Source organism: Lycium ferocissimum, chromosome 11 (assembly GCF_029784015.1).
Source record: "Lycium ferocissimum isolate CSIRO_LF1 chromosome 11, AGI_CSIRO_Lferr_CH_V1, whole genome shotgun sequence".
Classification (NCBI taxonomy): domain Eukaryota; kingdom Viridiplantae; phylum Streptophyta; class Magnoliopsida; order Solanales; family Solanaceae; genus Lycium; species Lycium ferocissimum.
The window spans coordinates 48,031,924-48,044,570 of NC_081352.1; the positions used below are offsets into that span (position 1 = coordinate 48,031,924).

Below are 12,647 nucleotides of genomic sequence, written 5' to 3' on the forward strand. Positions count from 1 at the left end.
TCTGTTGAAATGGTATCGTGGGACATTGTTTTAGTCCTTCATGATACCATCATAGTATATAAATATAATGAGTATATAAATATACTGAAATAGTATTATGGATGATCATGGATTTATTCAAAAAACCTATCGTGATGTATTATCTTGAAAAAACCTCTATCATACTAGTATCTTATATATATATCCTAAGGGCTTAACACATATATGTGTCCTTTAATGGAGACAATTAGTCTCGGAACCATGGTACGCGCATCATCACAGGTATATAAATATCTGCGAGATGGTATCATAAAGAATTTGTTTCGGTCTTTCTATTTGATCTTTGATACGCGTAATATCATGCACGGATATATAAATATATTGTGATGGTATCACAGAAGAATGGGTTTGGGCGAGGGGTATGTCAAGTAAATATTTTCGGCTGGCTATGATAGAAGCGAAATTACTTTAGGAGGGGGCATGAGGCCGATAAATATTTTATATTTTACGGGTATTTGGTGTTGCTTTCCTTATAATAAAAAAATAAAAAATAAAAGTAAGTTGTAAACAATTGTTTTTCTCTTTTCACAATGTTAAATTTTACAAAAGAAAATTCGAAGGCTCAAGCTTGAACATTGCTGCCATACCACTACGGGAAGCAATGGTGAGAAGAAGGAATTAGTAGATACAAATGGTGGGGTCTTGGTTACGCCCTTTCTTGAATTGGGTCTCCCCTCTAAACCTCCACAAATATGGTCAGCAACTCCAATCTCTCTTTCTTATCTATTTCATCTGTATACCTTTTAGAGTATTTGCTTAGGGAAATTTTTTCTGTCTTAAAAAATGTATATCTGAGCTTAAAAATTGAAGCTTTCTCATAAGTGGGCAGGTTGTCTGTTTCTTGATTGATTGATGGGTGTCTAAGGATTTTGGGATTAAGATGAAAAGTAAATTGAAAATTAGAATTTGGTATTAAATGCAATTATTTCCAGTGCTGAAATGTAACTTTGCAAGATGACCAATTTATATATTGATTCTTTTTTTGGATGATGGTGGTGTTGAGGTCTGCTTAGGCGCACCTGGATTGAGCCACAAGCACAGTTGCCAAGTAAGCCTGCCCACTATGGCTTGGTCAGATGTGCTCTAAATGAGTGTTGTAGCTGCAATCTGTATTGTGAATTGTCAAGGAACAATAACTATATTGATAGATTGGTTTTGTACTAGAGGCCAATAGTGATTATACATAATGTGAAGGAACTATGTAGATATCCTTTTATTGTGCCCTAGGTGATCTCATCATAACCTAGGGCAATGTGTTACGTGGTATGTCGTATAGTACATGTTACAACGGTTTGCAAAGTTCCAACTTCTTCAAAGTAAAAAGCACAGTAGAACAAGAAAATAAGTAGAGTAGAATGAGTAAAATGATATAGATCTAAAAAGTTAAAGATAGAAAATGTTACCGTTATCCTTTATTGGTACTGTTATTTTGAACGGGCAATTGCTAGTAGTTTGGGAGTCTCATAAGGCCCAAACTCTCTAAAAAATGGTTTGGATTCTAATCAGGTGCTACTGTTGTACTAGTAGTATCAGAATGATTCTTTAACACACAAGTTAGTTGAAGTGGAAAAAGTAGGAATGCATATACATGGGAAAAAACAATGAAATATAGGCTAATCTAGGATTTCTGGAACATGGGTTCACACACACACACACAAAAAAAATAAAAATAAATAAATAAATAGAGAAAGGAAAAAATTGTATTAAGTGGGAATTGATCCCTAGTCCTCTTGGTAAATAATTCAACCTTCAACCAAGTGCACCATTTAGCCTTTCTATAGCATGGGTTCCAGCATATAGTATTATACTAATTTCAGAAAATATACACATAAATTATCTAGTTTTACGGAGAGACCATGTGTTCATGTTCCCCAAATTTAGCACCTAAAATCGCCTCTGGGTACGGCATTCTCTTAAAATCTGATATCTCATCTTGTTGGAATGCAACAATTATTGCATCAACTAGGTTGGATTGAGGTGTAGGTGTTGTCGCTGTGCTATTGCAGCAAAATTTTGAGGAGGTTTTATAACAGTAAGTGACTGTCAAGTGTCAACTGTCTTTACCTTATCCTGCTGAACATAAACATTTGTAATAATCAACTCAACTCTCTGCAGTTAAGTGCATTTTATTTAAAATTGACAAAAACTGATATAGTTATATGCATGAGCCAAAAAAAGCATCTATTAACCAAACTCAAGATTTAAGTAACTTCTGTGAACTTTTCTTCTAATTTCTGTGAACTTTTCTTTTACAAACACTCCTATCCTACAGCTCTTGGAAACACTGTCTCACCTGCCCATCCAGATAGGCTTAAACAGATTGGGGCTTTTTAGGCAGTGGAATGTGGGAATAAAGACATACTCCCTCCATTCCAATTCATGTGGCACCGTTTGACTAGGCACAGAGTTTAAAATAGAAAGGAAGCCTTTTGCACTTTGTGGTCTAAAACAAACCTTAGACATTTGTGTGGCAATAATCATTTCATTAAGGGTAAAAGGGGAATTTTGAAGTTAAGTTGTTTCTAATTATAGATTGGTGACATTCTTTTCGGGAAAGACTGAAAAGGAAAGTGTGTCACATTTATTGGGATGGAGGGAGTACCAAACAACAATCGTCCTGCTTTGGATTTTTTTTCGTTCCAGTTGATTTTATTTTTATGCTAGTTAAATTGTTCTACTGGACTTAATGCTATAGCCTATAGACATGATAGAGGATTTAACATTGGCTATAGTCATAGCTCTTGTTTGACTCAAGCTACTATTTTGATAGGAGCTGTTTTGAATAGCTTGCTACCAGGTATCCTGGCAAATGAGGATGCAACACAAAGGTCATTGCAAGATGACACATCACCAAATGTTGAAGAAGTACAGAAAATCATCGGGTACCACTTTAAAGATCGGAATTTATTGCGGCAAGCTTTTACACATCCGTCGTATGACAAGGATTGTATATCTTATGAGCGGCTCGAGTATGTGGGTGACTCGGTTCTTAACCTTATGATCACAAAACAACAGTTTTCCAAGTATCCCAATCTTCCACCTGGGTTATTGTCACCTCTACGTGCTGCAAATGTTGACACAGAGAAGCTTGCACGTGTTGCTGTTAAGCATGACTTCCACAAGTATTTACAGCATGGAAGGCCTATCCTTACGCGACGAGTAAGTAAGCTTACTAATTAAGGGCATTTGCTTTGTCTTAATTTTTTACTTTTTTTTTGGTTACTTGCTCGGCAATAATCGCATCTGATATATGGGATGTCGAGCACGATTGTGATGTTTTAGCATTTGGTTACTAATTAAGATAGCGCATTGGCGTTTAGCTGTTTCCTTCTTTATTTCTGTGCCAGTGGATTAATGAAGTATGTTCGTATAGATACACCTGCATATGAAATTAACTCAGTTTTTCCAAGTGTTTATAAGAATTTTAAGATATTTCCTCCTTGTTTTCCCTTCAAGATCTCATCCAACTTATCATTTTTGTAGGTTTGAAATAAATCTCTGAATCACAACTGTTTTGCTATAGAGCCGTTTTGCTTTCTGCTGAATGCTTTTAAAATACGGAAAAGGGCCAAATATACCCCTGTACTATTGGAAAAGGGCTGCATATACCCCTTGTTATATTTTAAGTTCAAATATACCCCTGCCGTTATATTTTGGGCTCAAATATACCCCTGTAGTTATGCAGTGGCACAAATATACGCCTCATTTTAACGGAGGGACACGTATCATCATCTTATTAGTCTATTTTAAACTAATCCCTAATTAATTAAAATTTAACTCCTAACCCGATATTTGGAGCAAGCTTGAAAAGCTTCTTCAACGGCTGCTTCTGCACATATGCAATTTCAGTCTGCACAACCCTCAGAAAGACGGAGAGACACCATTGTGTTCCTAAGGATACCAATTTGTGTGCAGTTGAGTCTAGAGAATCTGATGGATACAACCAATTTACATTGACTTTTTAACGCACTTAAATAATTCCTCGTATTATTGCCTTTGTGTTTTAAATTCACCCGAACATAACGATTCCATATACCAAGAAATCAGTGGTTACAATCTGCACAACCATAAGATATGAATCTGACATAAAATGGTTCATTATCACACCAGAAACTGTCATCATTTTTTTTTTCTGGAGATTTGATTAACCCTTTACTCTTTAGCATAAGCTATCATACTTGATGACATCAACTGAAATCCCAAGCTTAAGCTGATGGGGTAAGCAGCTTATAACTAGAGAGGATGTAACAGGTTTTTGGATCTCCTCTGTAGATTCTTCACTATTGTCGCAATCTTGGTCTTCATCTTCGTCTTGTTTCTTCTCCTCTGCGCCTAAAAGAAGTGGCTGGATTGAAGAAGCAGCCATTGAAGAAGCTGTTCCATGCTTGCCTCTAATTTTCCGGGTATGGGTATGGGTTTTCTTAATTGGATATCGGATTATGAATTAATTTTAATTAATTAGGGAATAATTTAAAATAGACTAATAAGATGATGACACGTGTCTCTTCGCTAAAATGAGGGGTATATTTGTGCCACTGCATAACGACAGGGGTATATTTGAGCCCAAAGTATAACGGCAGGGGTATATTTGGACCCAAAGTATAACGAGGGGTATATGTAGCCCTTTTCCAATAGTACAGGGGTATATTTGGCCCTTTTCCGTTTAAAATATCCAAAATAGTGGTTGTTGCCTTCTTTTCACGCAAGATATTTATCCTGCTATATCACTTTGTAGGTTTTGACATAAGTATCTGAAACAGCCTCTCTACCTCCATGAAGTAGGGGTAAGGTCTGCGTACACTCTATCCTCCCCAGACCCCACTTATGGGATTATACTGGGTATGTAGTTGCTGTTGTTATAGAGGCATTATGTTTTCTGCTGAATTATTTTTTCAGAAATTCAAAAATGTAAACAAGTTATTTCTGGGCTTAGATATTAGCTTTATCTCTTGACTGCATAAATGCATCAAGCATCCCTAGTGCCAAAACTGCTTGGGTCTATACTGAGAAAAATGCACCAGGGCGTAAGCTGAAGAGCTTGTGTTTTGTCTTTATACATTTTCGTATAGAGAAACTATCCAAACTTTTGTGGACGCTGTCTTTTGCTTCCATGACTTTAGTTGGTAAAATTGCTTCAACTTATCCTCAGAAGAAAGAGGAATAGAACATTGAACTTACTGTACAATATGAAGTAGCTAAACAAGGATTAATCACAGGGCTATAGTGTATCGCTGCTATATAATCTCTTTTTTTGAAAAGGTGAGATTATATAATAGCTACAATATGATTTCACCATGCTTCAGAAGTAGAAATTTGATTACACTATTTTATGAAAGAATATGGTGACGCTGTACTACACATCTGCAGCCTCTAAACTGTGATAAAATGACAGGGAAAAACTATGATCCTTTTGGGGCTTGATTTTGTTATTAGGCTGATCTTGACAATTTTCTTTTTTTCTGGGTGTTCGTATAAAGGAAAGATGTTTGGCATCTCTCCCGACAGGGATGGGATCAGCCTTTGGGCTTTACCTGATACCGACAGTTTCTCCTGGTATTTAATTTTTTCTAGGTCCATAATGGCGTTTTCCAAGCCATTGCCAACTGATTTTTTTGGGCACAAAATCAAATCAAAGCAAACCAATCAGGTGAAAAGATTTCAGTTATCAAACCAAATAATTGCTACTAGCCCAATCTAGAGGAGTATGAAGGCTCGTGCCTCAGTGAGCCATACCTATAAGCTATAGCACCGGATTCACAATAAGTCACTGCATGATCAGCAGAGTGCCCTTTTTTTGTGCTGCTGACTAAGCGAAGCCGCATGCCAAGAACTGCTTTATGAAATGTATCCATGACCTGCACCTTAGTTTGCCTGGTTCCTTTTTCTTGATGAATATGTATAGGAATGGAGTAATGCAGTATCAATGTATTTATTCATGTGCTGATTGGCTTCTCCTAAATTACACATTAAATGGTTTTCATTTGACCTGTACTCTACTCTTCATTTCCTTTTAGAGAAAAAGACTTCAAATACCAATTTGTACCCTCCTCCGCCGATGTCCACAATCAAACCCTTGGGCAGAAAAGAAGGAATAAAAGAGAGCAAAAGCAACAGTTAGTGAACAAGAGGGATGATAAAGTCTTATTTCAACTTGTACTGTGTTTATTGAAAATATCTAATTAACCTTGCGAACAATACCTATGGGGTTGGGTGAACTCGAGATCTTCACAAAACAACAGGATGTACACTTCCCCGAAATGTGGACACCTATAGGTTGGACACCTCAAGAGAATGAGGGATCTAGTAGCAGCATACTTGCACAATTCAGGTTACAGGCAGGTGAAGATGTATTGAGATGGCAAGAACTTTTTCACCTTGTTGGTGGTCTAATCAGCAGATTGATAATTGGCCTTGGAAACATATTTGGAGAACTAACATCCCACACAAAGTTGTTTTTGTGGCTCTTGGCAATCCCACCAAGGAAAATCCCCCAAATGTTCCCCTTCCCCTACTCCCTATGTAATAAAACAGAATTTTCTTTTTTTTTTTTTTGGAAAAAGCTTTACAGAGGGAGGAGAATGTCTCACAGAAGTTTGGACCCTCCATCTGGTTGGACAATCTGGAAGGAGAGGAATCCTCATTTTAAAATATAAGAGAATAGCATGAAATATGATGACTTGTTTGTTGATATAAACTGCTCAGATGATTTACTGCTTTCAATATTCTTTAGCTTAGTCCTTCATTTTCAGGTTTTGTATGTATCCCCTCTTCTCTTCCACTTAATAAGAGTGATATTTTCACAGATTCAATCATTTATAAATGCTCTTCCTGAATATCCATTGCATTCTCATGGATTGATAAATGCTCCGAAGGTGCTTGCTGATGTTGTTGAATCAACAATAGGAGCAGTATTTATCGACAGCAATTCTTCAATTGACACTACCTGGGAGGTATGTTCTTTTTGGACCCTCAAATTCCTAATTTTAAGAGCGGTTCAAACTATTAGCGGTACATGTACCTCGTATGTGAAGGTTTTGATCACAGTTCATTTATCTTGTAGTTCTTATAGGTTAATGGGAGTTGGATCTAAGGCTCCTACTTGAACCTTGTGCCAAAAAAAGGGAAAAACATAAAGAACGAATGACAAGAAACAAATAAATAGAATGAGATGGAAGTGCACTTAGAGCCTATGCAAATGCTACGTTAAGCTTGGGGTTCCATTTTTGGCCGGTTACCATGTCAAGTTTGGCTTGAAGGCAGACACACTTTGTGAATTTATGGTATATAAATTCTATAACTCAAAGTCTCTTCCTTTCAAGACAGTCATCTGATGAATTAGTCATACCACCAAGTATGGATAAACTATATATTGTGTTGCTACCTTGTGATTGTGAAAGTTCATGAGGAATCTTGTATGAATTTATGTGGTTGGATGCTGAAGTAGTGACATTTACGTCACATAAAAATATGGGGAGAAGAGAACCATTCGAAAGACTGGGCGCTCTTTATTACTTGAGATTCTATCTAAACATGGTCCCATGTAATGGAATATACAACCAGGAGGTGGCACTGAGGGGGACAAAGACATGCTTCACGTAGACATAGAATGTCACTTCTATATCTGTTATGCCCACGTGATATTAACTCAACTTTTTAAAAAGGGATCCGTCGGGTTGGTTGCTATCTGGGCCTTTGCGCTTCCCTAATGCATCGCAATATAGCTTGGGCCTGACTCACCTCAAGAAATATTCAAAAAAGATAAAATGTGTCACTTTGACTAATGAGAAGCAGTGTTGTCAAAGGCGCGCTTAAAGCGTGCTTAAGCCCTGACGCGAGGCTCAAAACATGTTGAGCGCTTCGTGTCGCTTAATGTGCGCTTCAATGTCGTCATCAAGTTTCTAAGCCATACTTTCCTTGCCAATGAGTGTTTCTTGAAGAGGCGACACTAAACAATTATTATTTCACTTTACTGTTATCTTTTTTCAATTTCTTCATCCATTTAATTGTTATTCGTGCTTAAAATTATTAGTCTAGGACTAAACATATATAATAGTAATTTTTTTCTCCATTTGTGCCTTTTTTCGTTAAAGCCCACTTATTTGCGCTTAAAGCCCCAGTGCGCTTTTCGCTTTTTTGCTCTTTCGCTTTTGATGACACTGATGAGAAGTCTGGCATGTAAAGGGTAACTTATTAAGTTCAGTTCTGTGTTATGTTCTTGATTGGAGCTCGAAATGTCACTTGGACAGTGTTCTTCTCATTCCACTCCCCTAATACATGCTGCTTTTGATTTTGGATGACATGTAGGTAGCAGAGAATCTATTAGAGCCCATAATTACACCAGAAATTCTTCAAACAAATCCAGTGAAGAAGCTCTATGAGACATGCCAGAAGCATAAACTCAAAGTTCGAGTAGTCGATATGTGGTCACATGATGGGAGTTTTGAAGTTTTTATTGACAATCAACTAAGTGGAAAAGGCATGTGTCATGTAAAGAAAGAAATTGCATTGAACAGAGCAGCAAATAAGGCATATGATGAAGTTATTAGAATGTTAAGTGTTGGCAATATGAAGATAGCTAATAGCTAATAATCTGGCATTCGAAAGAGAACTATTTGTTCTTATTGCAAGTATACAGTTTTGGATTTCCAAAGTTGATTTACAGACTCATTGGTTTAGAAATCCACAGGGCTTCAATTTTCATTAGTTCTATCTCTCCAGTAAGGACAGAAGAATTTTGAAATCTCTCTACGGGGCTCATTGCATAATCTTAACATGAGTTACTATACATTGACAATGCATAGTTTTTTATACCATTAGGTAGGATGACTTGTCACAAGAGTTTAAGTTATATACATCGTCAATATAAAAAGTTTTTATTTTATACTATCAGGTCACTCAAAAGGTATTTACATGTAAGCCTCTTTAAAATATGAGACTTGTAATCTTGAAAATAAGACAACTGCAACATATAGAGGTGATCAAAATGTAAAAATAAAAATAAACTGACGGTGGATATAACTTAAATTATTATGTAAAGCAATTGTCGATATTATGCCTAATTTGGTAGCTAGCCTAAAAAATAGCATAAACAACCTATTATGACAAGTTCCAAGCAAAGAAGATCCATCAAATGCAAAAGAGTCACCCTTATTCCCAAGGTACAACACCCTTGCTCCATTAAAGAATTTAGGCCAATTTCTTATTGTACAATGCTCTATAAACTAGTCTCTAAGTTTCTAACTAAGAGAATGCAAGGGATGATGGAGTACCCAGTATACCCCAGCCAGACAGCCTTTGTTCTTAGGAGGTCATCGTTGATAACATACTCCTAAGCCATGAACTCGTCAAGTGATATGGGATGAAGGGGATATCTTCTAGGTGCATGCTCAAGCTTGATATGCAAAGACATATGATTTTGTGGAGAGGGTTTTCCTTGAACAGATTCTTATTGCATTACATTTTCCTATGCTTTTTGATGAATGGATTATGATGTGTGAAAACTGTAACCTATTCCATTGTCCCAAATGAACTTATGACTAGCCAATCAAACCATTTGAAGCTAAGAAAGGATTAAGACAAAGTGATCCTCTATCACACTATCCTTTTTGTTTTGGTCATGGAGTACCTTGTTAGATCACTAAAACACTTGAGTCAGCAGCCTCAATTCAATTTTCACCGTAGGTGTAGTAAGTTGAATGTTATCAAATTAGGATTTGCAGATGATTAATCCTGTTTTGTAGAGGAGATGTCACCTCGGTGCAATTGTTGTTTGAAAGATTCCAGTGTTTTTTCAAAGCCTCTGGAATACTAACCTTTCTAAAAGTTCTATCTATTGTAGTGGGATGTGTGGTCTACCTGTTAGATACTTGGGTGTTCCTTTGAGCACAAAAAGGTATCCATTGTCCAATGTCAACCTCTGTTGGTTAAGATCATTAGCAGAATTAAAAGCTTGGACTACCAGATTCTAATCATATGCTGGCAGAGCTCAGATGATCAAATCTCTTTTATTTTCCATTCAAGTGTTTTGTGCAAAAATCTTTATTCTTCCAAAGAAAGTAGTCATGGTGATAGAAGCAACTTGTAGTAGTTTCTGGATGACTGGTGGATCTCTTTATCCAAAAAACGTTATTAGCTTGCGGCAAAATCTGTCTCACCAAACTGCCGGAGGCTTTAACATTTTGGACATCCCTATATGGGACAAAGCTCAATCGATGCTTTGGAATATTTGCACCAAAAAGGACATGCTTTGGGTCAAGTGGATTCATTGTTACTATAAGAAGGAATAAGAATATTCTAATAGATGTCCCTAAACAAGCATCCTGTATCATTCAGAAAATTCTACAGGCTACTAAGTACTTCACTCAGACAGGATACACAATGGATGAGATCATGACTATACAGAAGTTTTGTACCAAGCATTTCTACCTCAAATTCAGAGGGCAGTTTCCAAAAGGGTCATGGAGGAAGCTGGCTTGTAATAACTATGGCCTTCCTAGGTGGATTTTTTGGTTATAAATGGTTGCACGCCATAGACTTCATACTAGGGACAAACTGCTTAAATGGGGTGTTACCACTGATCAGAAATGTCCACTGTGTGAATAAACTGATGAAAGCGTTTCATATTTGTTCTTTGCATGTGATGTTTCAAGTCATATATGGAGGAAGCTGCTTCAGTGGTTGAGCATAACCGTAAAATCCTATGTGCTCGGAAGCAGAAATGCAGTGGGCAGAGCAGATGGCCAAAGGCAAATCTTCCAAGGCAAAGGTGTACCTGATGATTTTATTAGCTGTATACTTTGTTTGGAGGGAAAGAAATATAAGAACCTTCAAGCAAAAGAAACAACAACCTAGTCTTTTGATTAAATTGATCATTAAAGAGATCCACATCAAAACTAGCAGTAGATTCCAGATTGCAAAATGGCTGGAGAATTGCAATTTTTGTCTGTCTGAGCCATGTTATGATGCTCCTTTGTCTTCTTGTTTTGGTAGTTAACTGAGCTCTAACTGACTCTTGGGACTGTGTCCAGTAGCAAGTTCTTTTTGTTGTACTGAACTGTTTCACTTTGATAATAGGACAAGTTATTAACCAAAATAAATAAATATACTAATTGTGAAAATTATTTACACTGTATATAAACAAAATCCTTTTAACTTGCACATTGAATTGAACACATTGATTAAAATGCAAACTTTCCAACCAAAGGACCCTTGAATTCATAATTTCATATATATCATCCAGCTCTGGATGCATTCAATGAACGGAAAAGGGTCATATTTGACATTCACTATTGGAAAAGGTTTAATATTGCCCTCCGTTATATTATCAGTCCATATATGTCCCTAACGTCATAAAAGTGGCTAAGATTTGTCCTTCCTTCGTTAACCCCATCTATTTTAGCCGCATGACATGCCAACTCACCACACCAATCCTTCTTTTTCCGCCACCACCCAAAGTCACCAACACCTTCACCATATGTACTATCACCACCAACATAAACCATTTATCAATCCTCTATTTCTTAAAAAATGAAATTTCTAACTTTTCCTAATTTCTAATTTGCTGACGGTCTTGTGGAGTTGGAATATTTTCGAATCTATATGTTTTCCACTCCACAAAATTGATTATCCAAGATTTGTTTGTTTAAGCCATCAGTTTAAATTCAAAACAACTTATACATACGGATGTATACCTGGCTGTCAGAGACATGTACCTTTAATAAATAAAAATAATAGAATATAAAAATAAATAATTAAAGGTACAATAGATTTATTTTCATCATGCTAAAATAAATAAAAATAATATAATATAATTGAGAGAAAGACAATTATTGTAGAAATATTATTTCGTTATCCAGTCAGATCTTGAGATCACTTCTTACGTATATTAAAATTAGGAAATATGAGATATTACACGCACAAGGAAACAATGGAAGATGGGTAGATGATTTATGTTGGTTGTGATACACGTATGGTGAAGATATTGGTGAAAAAAGATTGTTCTGGGGAATTGGTATGCCATGTGATTAAAATGGATGGAGTTAACAGATGAAGGACAAATTTGAATCACTTTTATAACATTAAAGATATATATAGATTGATAATAATTTATCGAGAAGTGATATTGAACTTTTTTTCCTACTATATAGAAGCATGGGTACCCATGCTTCGTCGTCAGTCACTCTTAAAAAAAAAAAAAGGTGGGCCCCAATCTTCTTTAACAGTAGAAAAATTGTAAAAAAAAATTAAAATAGGGCCCACTCTTCTATAATAGTAGAGATTAAAAAAATTAAGGCGGGGTCCGCATGGAGAATTAGGAGATAATTACAAAAAAAAAAAAGTTAAGATGGGGTCCACGTGAAGAAGTAGGAGATAATTGCTAGGAAAAAAATTAAGGTGGGGTCCACGTGAAGAGTAGGAGACAATTGCAACGAGAAAAAAAAAAAAAGATATTTAAATAATGATAATAAGTTCGAGAAAATGGTAAAGATACGACGCTTAGAGAAAATGTAAAAAGAGAAGTTCGGGAAAAAAAATAACGATTTAAATTGAACACAAAAATCAAGCCAAAAAGTTATAAAACTAAAAGATTTAAAACTTATACCATACGT

General features: G+C 36.1%; 1 protein-coding gene and 1 pseudogene across 1 annotated transcript; both read left to right on the forward strand.

Moving 5' to 3' along the window:
* Nucleotides 1-573: 573 nt before the first annotated feature.
* LOC132035973 (ribonuclease 3-like protein 3) lies at nt 574-8,742 on the forward strand. Its single transcript, XM_059426169.1, has 4 exons — nt 574-734; nt 2,810-3,198; nt 6,843-6,989; nt 8,344-8,742. Exons 1-4 carry the CDS (start codon nt 671-673, stop codon nt 8,623-8,625), a joined length of 882 nt encoding a protein of 293 aa, XP_059282152.1. The 5' UTR covers nt 574-670; the 3' UTR covers nt 8,626-8,742.
* LOC132038775 (U6atac minor spliceosomal RNA) lies at nt 5,503-5,608 on the forward strand (annotated as a pseudogene).
* Nucleotides 8,743-12,647: the final 3,905 nt, after the last annotated feature.

What these genes read in the sequence shown, in the direction of transcription:
- LOC132035973 (XM_059426169.1), top strand. Translation starts at nt 671, where the DNA reads ATGGTGGGGTCTTGGTTACGCCCTTTCTTGAATTGGGTCTCCCCTCTA. An exon ending in GGCCTATCCTTACGCGACGA is followed by an intron (nt 3,199 to 6,842) that starts GTAAGTAAGCTT and finishes ATATTTTCACAG; the next exon opens with ATTCAATCATTTATAAATGC. An exon ending in CAATTGACACTACCTGGGAG is followed by an intron (nt 6,990 to 8,343) that starts GTATGTTCTTTT and finishes GATGACATGTAG; the next exon opens with GTAGCAGAGAATCTATTAGA.